Source organism: Carcharhinus amblyrhynchos, chromosome 16, assembly GCF_965287045.1.
Source record: "Carcharhinus amblyrhynchos chromosome 16, sCarAmb.v2.hapA, whole genome shotgun sequence".
In the NCBI taxonomy this organism is placed as follows: domain Eukaryota; kingdom Metazoa; phylum Chordata; class Chondrichthyes; order Carcharhiniformes; family Carcharhinidae; genus Carcharhinus; species Carcharhinus amblyrhynchos.
This window is the reverse complement of record NC_137339.1, coordinates 31533744-31552759: the sequence shown is the minus strand read 5'-3', so window position 1 is coordinate 31552759 and position 19016 is coordinate 31533744. Positions and strand designations below refer to the sequence as shown.

At 41.1% G+C, this 19016-nt stretch overlaps 1 protein-coding gene across 1 annotated transcript in view; it reads right to left on the bottom strand.

Annotated features, from left to right (window-relative positions):
* Positions 1 to 3321: 3321 nt before the first annotated feature.
* The window catches only part of helz2a (helicase with zinc finger 2a), a 93927-nt gene continuing 78232 nt past the window's right edge, over positions 3322 to 19016 (bottom strand). The window contains exons 18-20 of the mRNA XM_080204959.1: positions 15216 to 15369; positions 12836 to 13003; positions 3322 to 6993 (exon numbers count right to left, since the gene is read on the bottom strand). Of these exons, the coding sequence (XP_080061085.1) occupies positions 6884 to 6993; positions 12836 to 13003; positions 15216 to 15369 (432 nt within the window). The 3' untranslated portion in view covers positions 3322 to 6883. The remainder of the gene's footprint in view (positions 6994 to 12835; positions 13004 to 15215; positions 15370 to 19016) is intronic.

Here is a 19016-nt window from a genome sequence, read left to right as displayed (position 1 = left end):
ACCCATCCATATTATTTAAATGTCAACTTAAATTTTATTGAGGTCATTAGTGGCTAGAAGACAATAATATGCCTTCAAGATCAGATTTCCATCAGATGGATACCTATTTTTTAAGGGTTAGCTTGGTTGGATGGGATTTTAATTTCAGCCTTGCAGTTCAGAATCTTTTGGCTACATGAAGTGTTCATTTCACTGGTCATAATAGAATTTCAAATGTTGTCTCTTCAATAGGGTTCTCATTTAATTGACAGAGGTCTCCTGACACCTTATTTAATATTCTGTTTATAAACCAGGGATGAGTAGTGTCAATTCTTGTACACAGATGGGGATTGTTCTCTTGGTAGGAAACACAGCCTTGAATGAGGAGGAGGCAAAGTGTGAGAGCACTGAGGGATGAGAGGGAGGGCCAGGAGACTCTGGGTCTGCAGGATGGGGTTGGAGTAGTGGCAGGCCCCAATTATCAGCAAGAGCTTCGAGAGCCTTATCAGAGACGCAGAAGACATTATGGTGCATCAGCGATATACAGAGACTCGATACCAAGGGCGATGAAGCTCTCAAAGACAACCCTTTATGTGATGCTGACTGAATACACTTTGTCAAACTTCCTTGAGGGCCACCTCATGATCGTCAGCCTGTAGGTCACAGGGGCACTGAACATTTTCATGACAGACTCTTTTCAGGCATTTTCCAGAGAGCTGACAGGGATAACGCAGCCAACTGCACACCATTACATCAACGTGTTCCCGGATTTAATGTTCCGAAGGGCCAGCAATCACATCGTTTATATCCGTGATGCCCAAGCTGGATCGAGACAGCCCGAGGATCTGCTGTGATTGTTGGCTTCTCCAGAGTGCAGGGAACCACCAATAATACACATATAAATAGCAGGACAGCCCTGCACATTCCTTAACAGAAAGAGATTCCATTCAATCACTGTGCTGCTGATCTGTGACCACAAATGACAGGGCTCATGCAGCAACCATGATGCCTATACTCTCAGCAATTCTCAAATTCATGATCTTTTCACTAGCCTAATACGGAGGCGTGCCTTTTAGACAATAAGGGCAATCCTCTCAAGGGATGGCTGATGATGCATATGAGGATCTGAAGATCTGATGGAGAAAAGACACAACGAGAGTCATGCCAGCACTGATCGAGCAGGCAATTCACCTCCTCAGGGTGCTTTTCAGGACCATTCAGGAGGTGCATTTCAGCACTCCCTCTCACAAATGGCCCTGATGGCTGTGGTTTGCTGTGTCCCACACTCCATTGCAATACAAAGAGGCGAGACACGGGAGGATGAGGAAACACCAGAAGGGAATTAGTCAACGGAGGACAATGGCAAGCATGAGGCTAGGGAATGCCCCTAGCTGAGACCAGATGGATAGCTGTGGCACCAGGGATGCTTTAATGTGGCAACAGTTTCTAGAGAACCTCGTGCCACACTTAGGCAACAGGTTTCTTTAAATATATCCATTCATCTTTAATGAGCAAGATCTGAAGCCCTTACATGCAATCTTTCTCCATATACACACCAGCTTACACATTTACTCCAGCACGCCTTCAAAGTTTGATATCCTGTTTCCCCCTCCCCACCCCCACTTCAGTCATTAGTCACACATTCCAAAGCTATCAAAAAAAAAGATTGACGGAATGTGACCTTTGAGCTGAATCACAAGCCTTCAAGACAAACACATTTACTTAAAGAGAGATGTCCCCAATGTGCCCCTACTTGTGACGACTGTGAATATGGACAAATACATTTACGAGTGCCCTGGCACAGTGCAACTCTCCAGTGGAAGTTAGTGCTCTGAACAATTGTCAGGTAAACCCCTATCAGGGAACCTCCAAGAGCGACTCCCCAGTGCATCATTAGGGTACACTCCCGCCAACCCAAAATGCAATGCTGGAGAAACAAGAAGGTATTGGGCCAAAGCAGTAGAGGTAGAAGTGATTTGGCCAATCATTTCTTAGGGCACATGCACCTCAAAATTTCTCAGTAATCACAGCTTTTAATGATTGGGGGAAATTCAGCTTGAATTTTCTATCTCTCAGAGGAGTTTTAGGTGTCGGGATCACTACCCAGCTTCCCTAAATTACAGTGACCTCTGACCTGTGCCCATATTGGTTTGGGGTAATTTCCAATATGTGGTGGACTGTCAACAGGGTTCCTCAGTAAGAAGTCTTGACTTACTGTGTTTACCCCAGTCCAACGCCAGCATCTCCACAGCAGGGTTCCTGCCAGTGGTACTGCAGGGAAGCTGGCACCATAACGTTAAATGAACCAGAAACTGAATTAAGTATGCAGAAATGCTCAGAAAATAGAAAGACCAACAGCTGTGTAAACCTTGGCAGAGACTGGCACATACAGGCCATTTAGAGCCAGACTGGAGGAGAGCAGTATCCTGTCCTTCCATGCGAAAGCACAGAGCTGTAAACATTGCAGACCCTGGGAGTACTGGTGAATTGGTATACGGGGAGGCAATCAGTTGGGAGCTCAAGAGTGGAAAGGAAAGGAGCAGCCTTTGAACAGGAATGAACAGAAGAAAATTGAGGACAGGCTGCAAAGGCCTCACCATCTGAGATTTAGATAAGTTTATTTATTAGTCACAAGGAGGCTTACATTAACACTGCAGTGAAGTTACTGTGAAAATCCCCTAGTCGCCACAATCCGGCACCTGTTCGGGTACACTGAGGAAGAATTTAGCATGGCCAATGCACCTAATCAGCACATCTTTCAGGTTATAAGAGGAAACTGGGACACCTGGAGGAAACCCCCACAGACACGGGGAGAATATGCAAACTTCACACAGACATGACCCAAGCCAGGAATCGAACCTGGGTCCCTGGCGCTTGTCAGCCACAATGCTACCTGATTTCTGGCTGGGGTGAGAGTTGGGTTGGGTGGTCAGGTGGTGGGGGGGTGCATGCAGAGATTGCAGAGTAGAATCGGACTTAAATTTCTAGGCTGTCAATCATTGGAAGAATTTCATTAAAAAACTGACCAACAAACTTCTTATGCCTCAGATCTGGACAGAAAAAGACGTGAAAGAACCAACCCAAAAAGAAGGTTTTTAAAGGTATCCCAGTTATGTGGCTGGGTGATGCTGGTTGATTCCATATGTCATTCTAAATATTTAGTAAGGCCAGTTCTTGCCAAGCAACAGATTTGTGTAGATAAGGCCCAAGGTAAATTGGTAACAGGAAATGTCAATGCAGGAAGTTGCGGTTAAGGTTGGTGGCACAATGTCTAAAAGAAAATGCATCTGAATACACCTTCCTTACACATATTCTTTATTAAATGTAAAAAATATAGTCAAATCTTCAAAACTAACATTTTTCAAAGTAAGAATATGCTAAGGATAAAACATTGTCTTTTTACAAACACGTTTTTGATTCTATTACTATTTAAACTTCAGTATAATAGATGAAAGCCCTATCAAACAGTGATACATTCAAAAATTCTGTTCATTGCAATCTGCACAAGATTACTGCTTGTCATGTAAGTACACATATTGCACCAGTTTTTCTGCCTCCATACAAAAACATATAGCAACATAACAAGATCAATTATTGCAATTTATTACAAATACTTAACAAGTGCATCGAAAAAGTACAAAGACACCGGCTCCAAATCACATCAATCCATAGAACATAAGTTCTCGTCGATGTACTTATTTAGTCTTAAAGAAAAATTTAATTACCACAGAAACAAAGAACAAAAAAATCATTTTTGGTCTCAGTTTATTATAATTGCACTTAACTGTTGTGCTTTGGGATTTATAGATTGCTAAGTGTGCACTTTAAATAAAACCAGAGGTTATTCTATTTCGGTGCTCCAGGTGGAAGAGAGCTGACACTCAATCAACAACATGGAAAGGTTGTAGCAGCTATTCAGTATCAGAAACCCACAGTTAACTTGTTTGCTCCAAATTAAAGCACTTCAGAAAAACAGATGTGGTAAAATGATCCAAACATTACTAACAGAGTTAATGTGATTATGGAGAGGTGTTGTGTATAAAAAATGACATAAGGATTGGCATTTTTTTGAAAGCATAGATTAAGTTCAAATTGAAGACTATCTCCAAGCTAACACTTCACCCTAGTGCACTGGTGCTGGCTCAGTTAAAGCATTGGAAAGATGACTACATCAAAACCTGATTAATCACAGTTTAAATGGACCCCATTTTAATTCTGTGTTAGCAAGTGGGTTTTATAAGAGATCAAAGTGGGCCCATAATATGCATTTATTCTAGGAAATAAAAATGGTCCACCTGTATTTCCTAATCAGAACTTGATGATGAAATAGTCCAACTGGAGAAAAATAACCCATTGAGTCTTCCATTCTTACATTCTAACAGTCCTACACTCTAATCAGGAAGATAATCTCTGAACCTCACCCTCCCGCCATTTACATTGCAGAATTAATTAATGTGAGGAGAATCTACTGCTTCATCAAGCTGGATCTAGTGATACAAAGATACAATAGCACAAGTAATTAATAAAAAAAAACTATCACATCCAAAATATTTTAAAAAGCAGGTTAATGTCTCTTTATATGGAAGTTAAAGGAAGATCATCTAAATGCATTAAGTTTTTGTCTGTTAATTTTTAAAACAATTTCTAGGTTTGTTGCTTACTGGCAATTCATTTAAGGTGCACATCACAAAGTATACAAAGAACAAAGAAAAAAAAGTACAGCACAGGAATAGGCCGTTTGGCCCTCCAAGGCTGTGCCAATCATGATGTCCTAACTAAACTAAAAAAAACCTTCTGCCCCTACTCAGTCCATATCCCTCTATTCCCATCCTATTCATGTACCCATCTGGATTCCTCTTAAATGTTGCTAATGTGCCTGCTTCCACCACCTCCTCTGGCAGATTAAAGATTATACAAGATTAGAGTTGTCCGGTAGGTGGGGAGAACAATACTCCCGACTAAAATGTTCTAAGGCTGAGTCCTCAGAGCTGTCTGTCACTCAAATCTGCATGCTTAGTCAATTCTTAACTGGACCTCTTCATGAAGAATTCTGCCTTTACACAAGTAGTCTATGATCTGGTTTTGGAATCTATGGCCTAGATCAGCCTGAAGGATCAGTAAGGCTGAATGGCCAGTGAGGAGGGGTGGAAAATATCTCATTGCAACAAAGGAAGCTATACAAATGCATTGGAAAAAGATTTTCAGAAACATAGTTATAACAATGCTGCAAAGCAAAACCTTTCCAGCAGCAAATATCTAAAAGTATTCAATTCTTTTGAAAAAAAAAATCACTTCATTACGTACAAGACAAATTCATTTCTTAAAAATAAAAGCTGCATCTTAAGATGCTTGGTGTCACTTCCAGACACTATACACAGGAATGGCGGTGTTAACAATAATGTAGAAATCTTAAAATCACAGGTAATTATGAAACCCCTATTTATAATGCACTTTCTGCTTGCAGTGCTAAAAGTCATTTTTCTAAGGTACAACTTAAGCAGGATCATTTATAAAAGGGAAATTGTATTTGACAAATCTATTGACTTTTTTTGTAGATATAACAAGGTAGATAACGATGAACCTGTACATGTACGAAAGTTGGATTTTCAAAAGGCACTGAACTAAGTGTCACACAAGAGATTGTCACATCAGATAAAAGGTTGCGGAGATTATACAACAGCATTCATTGAGGATTGGTTAAAGGATAGGAAGCAGAGAGTAGGATGAAAGGGTCAGTTTCAGGTTGGCAGGCTATTGTTTGGGGAGTACCACACGGGTCAATGCTGGGATCTCAGCTATTTCTAATCTGTATTAATCACTTAGAAGCACAGATCAAATATAATCCAATCACGCTCGCTGATGATTCAATGATAGTTGGGAAAGTAAGCTGTCAGGATGACGCAAGGAGAGAAATTTTAACCTAAGAAAGTGGATTGGAGTTGTCTGGAAGATTAAAGTGTTAAAAATCTAAATCTAAACCATAGCCGGCTCTGACTTGAACCAGAGTCCCTATTGTTACATTGCTGCTGTGAAGGTCATTGTTGTTCCATTATATCATCAGATGGACTCCAAATGAAGAACTCCCTGACAGGATGATAATCTGAATTAACCAGTACGAATTACTTCATATTTAATAAACTTGCCTTTGCTAGACTGGAATGGGAGCCAGATACCACTACCTGAAAACACATTTAGTCATATGGTAAAGTAAAAGAAGAAGCGACAGGAATCAGCTTACATTTCTTTAAATAATTTTCGGTTAAAAATGTTCTTTAAAGTTTAAAATGGAATGTGGCTTCCCCTTTCAAAATAGGCACAAGCAAAATATATTTCCCTTCTAATTATCGAATGGCAAATGTGACACAGCAATAAATTTTGGTCCCCAAAATACAGGCAGTCCTAAAGACTTCCAATAGCTTGGAATGTAGCTTTAATTTGTTCAAACATTAATTATTATATTAAAATCTAAGGAGAAAATTCTGAATGTGCTTCTGAACTTAAAAGTCAGATTCACGATGTATTTTTTACTCACAATTCTAAACTTATTCCTTTTTTTGTTTGTAAACCAGCAACTAAATTATAAAATTCTCACATTCTGAATTTCTGAGATAATATGCAGTACATGATGTAAGAGATCAAGACCAAGGCATCAATTATTATAATTCAATAGGACTATCGTTGACTCTTTCATACTTGCATCAATGATTTGAGCTAAACCATTACCCATTTGGTTAAACAAAAATTTACTTTCAACAGTGCCATAGGAATCAGATGAAGTGGAGTCAATGCACGTTGGAAGTCTAGACCTGGAATCCAATGACTAATATGTAAGGTTTTCAAGTACAAAATAGCAAGTCTGAAAAATCCTGAGTTCCCTGTTAGTTGTTGGGCTGCAATGTCCCAATTATCTCCTCACAGTAGTAATCTCATCAGCATTCACCAAAGCGTTTTTCTTCCTGCAATGTGCTAGCAGATTCTTCCAGAGGTCACTGCAGTGCAATAATTGCTCATTTCCTAGAATAACAGGAAAAGAGAAGATAAATACTGATTTGAATGATTTGAATGCAGTGCACTGTAACCTTTAAAATGGCGGGATTGTGGTCAGTGCAGATTCGATGGGCTGAATGGCCTCCTTTTGCACTGTAGGGATTCTATGAATTCTATGAAAATCCAGAAATCTTGGGACCAAGTTATGGTTTCAGAATTTTCTTGATTATACAATGGCATTTGGATGCCTAACCAAAAATGTGTGAACCAGAAACACCACAGATATAAATACTTACCCAAAACTTAAAGCAATGATAAAACAGTACTAAAACTTGTTTTACTTATCCAAATACCACTGATCCTTAATGAGCTTCTCGATTTGTCGTAGTGCCTGAACAGTCTTATGACAAGTCCATGAGTTGCTTGGGTTCGCTCAGGAAAATTCTGGGCAATTGGCATTTGCAAACAATAGTTTTCCAGACAGGAGAAGTGTACAGTGTATTAGTAATCAAAACATTAATCCACGTTCTTTGTAACATGCTCTGAAGGTGGAAATTGCTACCTCTGTAACGTGAGTATGTGAGGTAAAAAATCCAGCTCAGGGTCAATTCAGATGCTGAGCTGCACTCTGTGGAGCTGGAGGAAACCAATGGCAAAGGCTAAGAGTTCAAGGCATTGGCTTTTTCAATGTTTAACTATTGGAAATTGTGATAATACCTTTCATTTTTGCTGATGGTTGAGAGTGGACTGATCGGGTGATAATTGGTCAGATTAGATTCATCTTGCTCTTTGCGAATAGGACATACTTGGGCAATTTCCCAAATTGCCAGGTAGACATCAGTGTTGTACCTGCACTAGAACAGCTTGGTTTAGTGCTCGAGTAGTTCCGGAATGCTGTCTTCAGTACTACGGGGGGGGGGGGGGTGTCATGACCCATAGCCTTTGCAATATCCGGTTCCCTCAGCCATTTCTTGATATCACATGGAGTGAACTGAATTAGCTGAAGCCTGACACCTCAGCTGCTGGGGGGGCTCAGGAAGAGACCAATGTAAATCATCCACTTGGCACATCTGGCTGAAAATATCTACAAATGATTCACCCTTACCTACGTACTGATGTAATGAGCCCAACACCATTGGTGATGGGAATATCTTTGAATCATAGCATCATGTGATGACTTCAGCCAAGATAATGAGGTTAGCTTGCTAGAGTATGAACTACCTGAAGAGTCCTACGCCTTCCGCACCCGATGGGCACTGCGGGGCCTGGGGTGTATTATAAATCCTGATAACCACGTTATGATTTAATGTTTTAAGTTTCCTTTGTGATTAGTTTTTGGTTCGTGCTGTTCTCCCTCCTTTTGGGGAGCTGCCCCTTTTAATTTGTCCCTAAGTTAATTTGAGTTTGTTTACGTGGTTGGTATGAAAAGAACTACCTGATGAGTCCTCCCTAAGTTAATTTGAGTTAGTTTAATTTGTTGGGTCATTGAAAGAACTACCTGATGAGTCTTAATTGATGGTTAACTCAGGAAGGCTCATGCTCCCTATTTAAAGCAGGTGTGTCAGTCTCTCTGGCTGCATTTCAGCAGAGAGCAACTGGAGAGCTGGCTGTGTACAAATGTGTGGTGTAAATAAAGTAATTTGGTGACAGGGCTTTGCCTCCATGGAGTTATTACCTACATTGAATAGCTACAGTGCAGAAGAGGCATTCGCCCCATCGAATTTGCACGAACGTTCTGACAATGTCTTACCCAGGCCATCTGCCTATCCCTGCAACCCCATTTAGCATTTCTCAAGGCTAATCCACCTAACCTACACAGCTTGAGACATCAAGAGGCAATTTAGCATGACCAATCAACCTAACCTGAACATCTGTGAACTGTGGGGGCAAACCAGAGCAGCTACAGAAAACCCACGTAAACAGGGGAAAAAGGTGCAAACTCCACATAGCCACCCAAGACCAGAAGTGAACCTGGGTCCCTGGAGCTGTGAGGCAGCAGTGCTAACCTCTGTGCAACCTTGCCACCCCTCCTTTGCATCCTCCTCCGTCCATTGTGTTTAATTGACCAACACCATTCATGGCTGAACGTGATAGAACTGAAGAAATTTGATCAGATTCACTGGTTGTGAGATGGTTTAGCACACTGACATGAATGGACTCCTAAGTTGTAGCTTGTTCACTTGTAAAGTTTGCAAAATTTATTATTAGTGTCATAAGTAGGTTTACATTAACATTGCAATGAAGTAACTGCAAAAATCCCCCAGTCGCCACAGTCTGGAGTCTACGGATATACTGAGAGAAAATTTAGCATGGCCAATGCACTTATCCTGCAAGTGGTGGTGTTTCCATGCATCTGCTGCCCCTGTCCTTTGAGGTGATAAGGGTCACAGATTTGAAAGGTGCTGTTGAAGGAGTCTTGATGAGTTTCCGCAGTTCATCGTGTAGATGGTACACATTGCTATCGCTGTGCATCTCTGGTGAAGGAAGTATGTTAAGGTGGTGGATGAAGTGCCAAACAAGTGGCCTTCTTTGTCCTGGATAGTGTTGAATCTCTTGAATATTGTTAGAGCTGCATCCATTCAGGCAAGTGGAGAGTATACTAATGCAATCCTGCCTTGTAGATTGTGAACAGGCTTTGGGAGTCAGGACTGAGTTATTCTCCATAGAATTCTCAGCCTCTGACCTACTATTGCAATGATTGTCCAGTTCAGTTCTGCTCAATAGCAATGCCCAGGATGTTGATAGTGGGGAATTCAGCCATTGAATTGTAACAGAAGATGGTTAGATTCTCTCTTGTTGGAGATGGTCATTGCCTGGCACTTGTGTGGTGTGAATGTCACTTGCCATTTATTACTCAACACCCAAATGTTATCCCGGTCTTGCTGCACATGGACTGCTTCAGCAACTGAAGAGTCATGAATGGTGCTGAACATTGTACAATCTTCTGTAAACATTCCCACTTCTGACCTGATGGTGGAGGGAAGGACACTGATGAAGCAGTTAAAGGTGATTAGGCCAAGAATGCGACCCTGAGGAATTCCAGGAGTGATGTCCCAGAGCTGAGGTGATAAATTCCAATGATGAATCTCAACAATGCAACTCAGAAGGATATTTAATTGTGTGCTACCTGCATGGATATTAATCTATTCTTGCTGGAAGAGGAGGAAAATTAAAGAAGAATTGCCAAACATAGAATCCCTACAGTGCAGAAGGAGGCCATTTGGTCCATCAAGTCTGCACAGACCACTTTCCCACCCAGTCCCTATTCCCGTATCCCCATTTACTTACCCTGCTGATCCCATGACACTAAGATGAATTTATGGCCAATCAACCTAACCCACACATCTTTGGACTATGGGATTAAGTCGGAGTACCTGGATGAAACCCATGCAGACATGGGGAGAATGTGCAAACTCCACACAGTCAGTGACTCGAGGCCAGAATTGAACCCAGGTCCTTGGTACTGTGCAGCTGGTAGTCATGATGTGGAGATGCCGATGTTGGATTGGGATAAGCATAATAAGAAGTCTCATAACACCAGGTTAAAGTCCAACCCTTTGGACTTTAACCTGGTGTTGTGAGACTTCTTACTGTGCGGCAGCAGTACTAACCACTGTGCCACCGTGCCACCCATGTCTACTTGCATTTAGATACAAGTTAGAACTCAGCCTTAGGCACTTCATACTGCCCCATTTTTAGCAATGCTCAGGCTCAAGTTGTCTTAAAAGTTTAACATCAACTACATTGCATCATACAGATTACAGAAGGCTTCCTTCAAAGTGCATTAATTGTGCAGAATCTGATTCTGCCTTCAGATGGCAGTATGCACCTGAAGAATGAGCTTGTTGGGTTTTTGAAATCAGGTGCTGATTAGCTGAATTTTATTCCTTTTGTGTCAGAAATATGTTTGCAATGTAGACTAACAAGTATTAGCATGTTGTCAAACCTATGCAGTTATTTTCCACCTTCCTTATTTCTCAGATTGTGTTCCTTTACAGTGAATCATGGTTGAAAGATAAAGATTAGACTGGTGTGTTAGCATTGCATCCTCACAATCAAGGTGACAACTTTCCATTGAAACGATGCAGGATTTCCACTGCATTTTACACAAATACGCTCGTTAAGAACAAGTAAATGTTTTATGTTCCTTGGATCTTCCTTTTCCATAAGTTTTTAGAAATGGTCCAAACTTGTAAGCCTGTAACATGATCAGGAAATATTGCAATGGCTATTTACAGTATATGGGATGTGAGTTACACTGACAAGAATGTAGGAATTATCCACATCTCGTTGCTCTAAGAAAATGATGATGATGCTCCCATGACAGTGTTAAAAGGGAATTCCAGGATTTTCACTCAGCATTGATGGGAGATTTTGTATTCCATGTCAAACACTTCCAGTGGACATCGTGCGTTAGTAGATGGTATCCAGTTTGTTTGGCAGTTCCACTGGTCATCTCTGACAGGGAAAATGGCAGCTGCCAAACTTCCAACTTGGAAAAACTTCAAGGTAAGTTGGTAGGTTCTGAGGTAAGGCAGTAATGGCCTAGGCCAGTGTCCCCTTAATAAAGAATCAACCATTGACACTCAGTTTGCGTTCTGCCAGAACCACTCAGCTCCTGACCTCATTGCAGCCTTATTCCAAACATGAGCTAAGAGTTGAACTCAAGACATGAAGGAAGGAACCCTAGCAAAATGGGAATTTTGATTGATGGGAATCATGGGGTGGACTCTCCACTGGTTGGAGTCATACCTGACACAAAGGAAGATGGTTGTAGTAGATGGAGATCAATCATCTCAGTTCCAGGACATCACTACAGTTTTTTCAGGGTCGTGTCCTAGGCCCAACCTAGGGTTTTTTCAGCTGCCTCATTAATGATCTTCCCTCCATCATAAGGTCAAAAGTGGGGTTGTTCACTGATGATTGCAAAATGTTCAGCACTATTCACTGACCTCAGGTACTGAATAGTCCATGCCCACATGCAGCAAGACCTGGATAACATTCAGGCTTGGGCTGATCAGTGGCAAGAAATGCCACCAAAGTGCCAGGCAATGACCACCTCCAACAGGACAGAATTAAAGCATCTTCTCTTGACATTCAATGGCATTGCCATCACTGAATCCCCCACTATCAACATGGTGGGAGTTACCATTGACCTGAAACTGAACTGAACCAGTTGTATAAACAGGGTGGCTACAAGAGCAGGTCAGGAGCTGAGAACTCTGTGATGAATAGGCCACCTCCTGACTCTCCAAAGTCTGACCACAATCTATAAGGCACATGCCAGAAGTGTGATGGAATACTTGCCTGGATGAGTGCAGCTCCAACAACACTCAAGAAGCTTGAAACCATCCAGGGCAAAGTAGCCTGCTTGATTTGGCACCCCATCCACCATCTTAAACGTACACTCTCTCCTGCACTAATATGCCGTGACAGCAGTGTGTACCATTTAAAAGGTGCACTGAAACAACTCACCAAGACTCCTTTAACAGTATCTTCAAAACCTCTACCAAGGTGAGGGGGGCGGGGGGTGGGGGGTGGTGGGCAGTGACCCAAGCCAGCAATCGAACCTGGGTCACTGGCGGTGTGAAGCAGCAGTGCTAACCATTGTGCTATCATGCCGTGCCTCTGATCAGATCATATTTGTTCAAGTACTCACTCAGTCAATCTCTCTTAACGACAGATTAAAGGAACTTCCCCATACTGTAAGGTCTGTAGTACCTGTCAGTGGTAAACCAAAACCTTGGGGAAAATGCAGCCTTCATTCATCAATAACTGGTTATAATACCTGCATTTGCTTGGGACTGAGTCATCACTCATTACATTTCTTTCGGCAAAAGCAATCTGTGAGATATGCGATTCTGCTCACCCAAGATGCAGAGGCCTTCCTGTGCTCTTGTAAGTGCAACATTCACTTGGTTTGGATCAGTAATGAAACCCAGATGTTTCTTCAGCCAGGCTTTTGAAGGCTGGTTATCGATTTCTTTTCTGTGAAGGGATCGGACTGCAGAAAAAATTACGTAACGCCATTCACTACCTGTAAGAAAATAAGAAAAACATTCTTTATCTTTCCATATATACATACAGACTGTTTAGGTGGAGCTTATTGTTACAGCTGTTTAGTTCAAAATTGTATATGTGGTAGGAAGAGTGAACGTGATTGCAGATGTTTTATCACAGTTACGTTTTATAAAAAGATGGAATTTTCAACGTTGGAAAAGAAAAACTGAACTGGACTATACTACTGCTAACTTTGCATGCTTAGATGAAGTAAGATATATACCTTGTAAAGCACTAACTGTGGAAAAACCAGAGGCTTTAGCAAAATGAAGCTCTTTTCATATTGTCGCTTCATTTTTTTAAGGTGGAACGTAGATATCTTGCTATAGATATCTATATATATATTTGTATGTTTAAGGGGACTGTTTACAGATTGAGCTCTATCATACAGGCAGTCAGTGTGTCTAGAAAACATTTAGCTCAGCTGCTGAGAGAGCAGGCTAATTGTTCATTTTAGCCATGTAGTGTTTACTTTGGATAGAGCTAATGGATTTTTGTTTATGAATGGAGATTTTTCCCCTGGGATTTTGATTAGAGGAATGAAAGATGGGTTTAGGTAGGCAGTGTCATGTGATGATGTGGTTAATGGAAAGAGCTCGGCCTGTAGCAGAGAGACAGCTTTTCAGTTCTGACAGGGAATTGCTTGAAGACAGAGGTTTTCTGCAAGCTACCAAAACTCATTCCCTCTGCGTGAAAGCTTCAAATCTATCTACACTTATTATAACACGTATACTTATGATTGCCAGTTGTATTTAAAGTGGCTTCTGAGTCTGTAACAGGAATGCTGCTTATTTGGAATTGAAACCAACATAAGTTAGAAATTAAGGTTGTTTCCTTTCATTTTTAAATGCTGTTTAACTGTTAATAGTTAAGTTGCTTCATTTGTTAGATTTCCATTTAAATAAAATTTGTTTTACCATAAAATATCCCTAATCTCTCAGTAGAATTACTCCTAAAGCAAAGCATCCTATCCTCACATTTATGCCAAAATAGAAATATTATTGGGGTCTAGTCTTCCATCCTAATGGAACTTGAGGTTCTGGTGCAGGACCCTAACACTGTAACATCTCTTTGATTGTACTGAAGCATCTCAGAGTGCAATAAGATGTATGTAGAGAACGTGAATATTAGAGCACTGTGAGTAATGGCCATTTTGAAATGTTTATAATGTTCTTTCAGATATTTTAAGAATTAAGTATATTTTTGCAAAATAAAGTTTATTGTCATGGCTCACCTGCAGTCAGTGCTACTTTCACTACTCACTGATTCTCTATGGTCAGAATTTTCCAACCATTCACACCCATGTCAGAGAGGATGGAGAGTTTGGCATTCAGCCAAGTTTCCATTCACTACAATGGTACGGGAGAACCCCACCGGTGGGGGACAGCTGGAAGATTCCTGTTCACATGTTTGTGACACAGGAAATCGCACTATGATGTTACTCAAAGACAGTCAGCATCTCCCAGGGGGATTATGTACTGTGACTGCAGGCAGAGGCAGATAGTTCTGAACACAGAAATGGCTTCAAGACTTGTAGGTCAGGATCCCAGTATCACCCATACAACTTTGGCAGTCCTTTGACAGGAGGAGGGAGATCTTGACCTATTGAGAATGGGGGAAGGAGGGGTGGCAGGTGAAAGTCAGCTAACACTTCCATCACATTGCAAGTGGAGAAAGGTTGTTTCAAGGAGCTTCTTCCATGCACTGAAAGGCTTTGCTGGGAAGGGTGTATTCACATAGTAAATCACCAGGCATTAGTGTATAAACACAAGGACAGAGGCTAAAGTGAAGTCCCGCAGTAGGCCTGCAGCAGGGAGTTCAGATGCTGACTTTGAGACTCTCAGACACATCAGTGAACATCAGGTTATGGGCTGTAAGGACCCACAGGAAGACTCTGTCCCCAGTGAATAAGCAGATTTGGCTAGGGGAAGCTACAGGAATGTGATGCCTTGCTTCTGGAGACTGTGCTGCAGAAGGTCCAATGATCTGATCAAGAAAGGAAGGGTGAGTAGTTTGCCACATTCAGTTACAATCCTTTCATTCTGACTTCCCCAGCTTCCCACTGCACCACACTCCTCAGACCAACACAATTTGAAAGTGCATCTCTTTCCACCTACCACATGCATGGTCCCCTAAAATAACTGAGTAATCACCTATCTGAAGGAGGTGAAATTTGTGGATACCAGTACCTTGACTTTTGATGATGGTACACACAGTTACTCCTGTAATTCCACGTGTGTTGAGTTGCTTGTTTATCTCGAGCACCTGTGCATTGTAGGGCGTCAAAATCGCAATCTCCTCTGGTTTGATTCTGGCGAGGGTTAACTGCTTCACAATATTTACCTATACATCAGGCAGAAAACCAGAGACAGCAAACACATGAATATGTAACTTTCAACTCATGGATTTACCTAACACCAGTTGTCTTTACCAGATCCAATCCTATTATACAGTATATAGTATTAACCATTGCAAGTATTGCTCATGGTAACTGAAGAAGAAAGCATCATCTTCAATAAGAGGACCAATTCTTTATCAGGCTCTGAGCTGGTAGCAATACCCACATTTCTCCATATTTGCTTATAAATAAAGCTCATGGTTAATCTTTGCAGGTTTGTTTCCAAAAACACTGATATTGTGAGCATGAATTGTATTTCCAACATATTATATATATCCCTTTATATTCATTGTTGTACATTGGATAGGGATTAGGAATGCTATGCATTACCAGAGGATTCAACAGAAATGCAACTGAAATATGGTGACCTGGGTTCAATTCTCGGCGTTGGTCACTGTCTGTGTGGAGTTTGCACATTCCCCCTTTCTCTGTGTGGGTTTCCTCCGGGTACTCCAGTTTCCTTCCACAGTCCGAAGATGTGCTGATTAGGTGAATTGGCCATGCTAAATTCTCCCTCAGTGTACTCAAACTGACACTGGCGTGTGACAAGTAGGGGATTTTCACAGTAATGTCATTGCAGTGTGAATGTAAGTCTACTTGTGATTAATAAGTAAATAAACGATAAAACTTTTAACTAAATAAATAAAGAACAGGAAGCAAATTCTGAGATTTTTTTTACCTGATATTAGAAGTGTTATTGTACTGCAAATACCCTGCAATATGCATACAACCCTGGAATAGCAATTGTATTTTTAATTGTAGGGTTTGGCTGCTATAACTAATATACTTTGCTGTTTCGGGAATTGATTTAAATTATGAAGAAGGGAAGTGCTAGGTGATAAAACTCCATAACATGCCTGAACAAAGCAGTGTCCTCACAGACACCAGAACAACTGAGCAGCAAAGAGAAAACTAAAAAAAGAGAAAGACTTGTATTCATGTAGTGTTTTCCACAACCAATGGATGTTTTAAAGCATTTTACAGCTATTAGAATACATCACCACTTCAGTTGTGAGAATAGACTGGAGAGATTGGGATTGTTCTCCTTGGAGAGAAGAAGGCTAAGCAGAGATTTGATAGAGATATTCAAACTCATGAGGGGGCTAAACAGAGTAGGTGGAGAGAAACTATTGTTGCCCATAAAAGGATTAAGGATGAAAGGCCTCTTTCTGTGCCATAAGAATTCCGTGATTCTCTGATCTTGAATTGTAGTCACTGTTATAACATAGGAAACACAGCAACTAATTTGTGCTCCGTAAGCTCCCACAGAGAGCAATATGATAACAACCAGGTAACATGCTTCTTTGATGTTGATTGAGGGATAAATATTGGACAGGTTACCTCCCCTGTTCTTCTTCAAAGTTGTACCATGAGATGGGACCTTTTCCAGAGCAGGCAGATGGGACCTTAGTTTAACATTTCAACTGTGTGATAACCCCAGGACTTGCATGGGGATTCACTAATTGACCCCCTTGTAGGACTTGTTGAATATGAGCTCCCTGATGATTGGCAATTACCTCACCAGGTGGAGCTCGTAGACCGAGCCCTTTATAAAACAAGCCTCTGAGTAGGTCTATTATTCTACTGTCCCGGTTGGGACCTGTTTGTGTTCACCACAGGCTTGGGGTTTTGGTTTACTTTATTTTGTGCAATAAAGCATTATTACTTTACAGCCGACTCCTGGAGTTATTATAATCTGAAAGACAGTGCAGTGCCCCTTCAGAACTGCATTGGAGCACCAGCACAATTGTTGTGCCCAAGTCCTCAAGCAGGACTTGAACTCAGAACCTTGTGATTCAGAGGTCAGGGGCCACCAACAGAGCAACAGTTAACATACCCACTAATCCCTCTAACATGCGCATCTCAGGACACTAAGGGGCAATTTTAGCATGGCTAATCAACCTAACCCTGCACATCTTTGTCTACATATGCAGACTGAAATGGAATACAGCCAATGTGGCAGTACATAAATATTTTACACTTCTTTTCAAATAAAGTATACTATGCTACCTATAAAACAACTGCTGCCTTTGTAAAAGCAATCACTTCTAAACTCCCCAAGTCCTGACTTTTTTTTTCAAATATACATTTCAAGAATAGTAAATTGCCCAGAAGCTGATAATTCTCAAAGCAAGGGTACAATACCACTAAATAACAAGTTGAGGTAATGCATTTGCTTCTGGTGTTTTTTTTTGTTCCTCAAATTAGATTGCAGGATAATATAAATCAATACCCAAAACAATTACTCCATTTAGCCAAATTCTTCAAGCTTGGTCCTCCAAAATTTTCAGTTTATCCAAATTTTCTGCCGCATCTTTCTTATACCTCACAAAGTTTCATTCGTCCATTATCTCTGTATTTGCCCAACACGTCAAATTTAACATTCTCATCCCTATGCCAAATATCTTTGTAGTTTCACTCCTCCTATTTCTTCTAAATGACCTTCTTCAGCACTACAAAATCAAGCACTAACATCTCTGGGCTGGATTTTCGCTGAATATCTAAAATAGCGGATGGACCAGGACCTGGAAGTTCCATTACCATATCTGGCCACCACGTGAGAGTGGGCAGGGGACTGTGACTCCCACATATGGATGGGAAACTGGCTCTCAGCAGGGTCATTTGAACTCAGTGCTGAGTTCAAACAGATGCCAGATTTGCTGCATTATTCCACATTAAGGGCATTAAACATCTCTCGAGAAGTTGTAAATGCTCATGGAGAATGTATGAGGTTTATAGAACTGTCAAAGCTGTCAAGTTATTTAAATGGCAAGCCCTTTAAAAATTGAAAAAGACTACCTGCTAATGTATGTGAGTAGAAAAAAATCTGATGTAGCAGTTTCAATACTGTTTGTTGACATAAGCTAAGTGCTATCATTATAGCATTGTTAATGCTTGATTGCTTTCCACAACCTATCATCATCACAACATGGGCTGTAAGTTCAGTTTGACTGTTGGCTCCAAAGAGTTATTAAAGGATTAGCTGTCTTTGATGTAGGATTGGGAATACATACGTTTGTTCTTATAAGTACTTAAAGGGGTCCAAATGTATTGATTGGGCTTTCATAAATAACTTTTTCTATATTGAAGTCTGTAAGGCACTGTAGCACAGTGCCTCACAGCACCAGTGATCCAGGTTCAATTTCGACCTTAGATGACCGTCTGTGTGGAGTTTGCACATTCTTCCCATGTCAGCATGGGTTTCCTCCGGGTGCTCCGGATTCTCCCCACACTTCAAAGATGTGTAGTTATGTTGATTCGCTGTACTAAATTTCCTCTTAGTGTCAGGGTGATTAGCAGGGTAAATATGTGGGGTTACGGGGATAGGGCCTGGGTGGGATTGTAGTCAGTGGTCTGAATGGCCTCCTTCCATACTGTAAGGATTCTATTTTTTTTTAATCTAAGCATGAGGTCTGCTCATGGTGGATACAGGATCAGTTGGCATGGAGGGTGTAAGGGCAAATGCTGCTTGGTGTTGGGTATTGGTTAGCACCAAATTGATATTGGGCTATAAAGGACCAGGGGAAGGGTGGGAGGTCATCAGTTGGCAATAAGTTGGCATGGGGCTATAGGATGGATGGTGGGGCTTGGG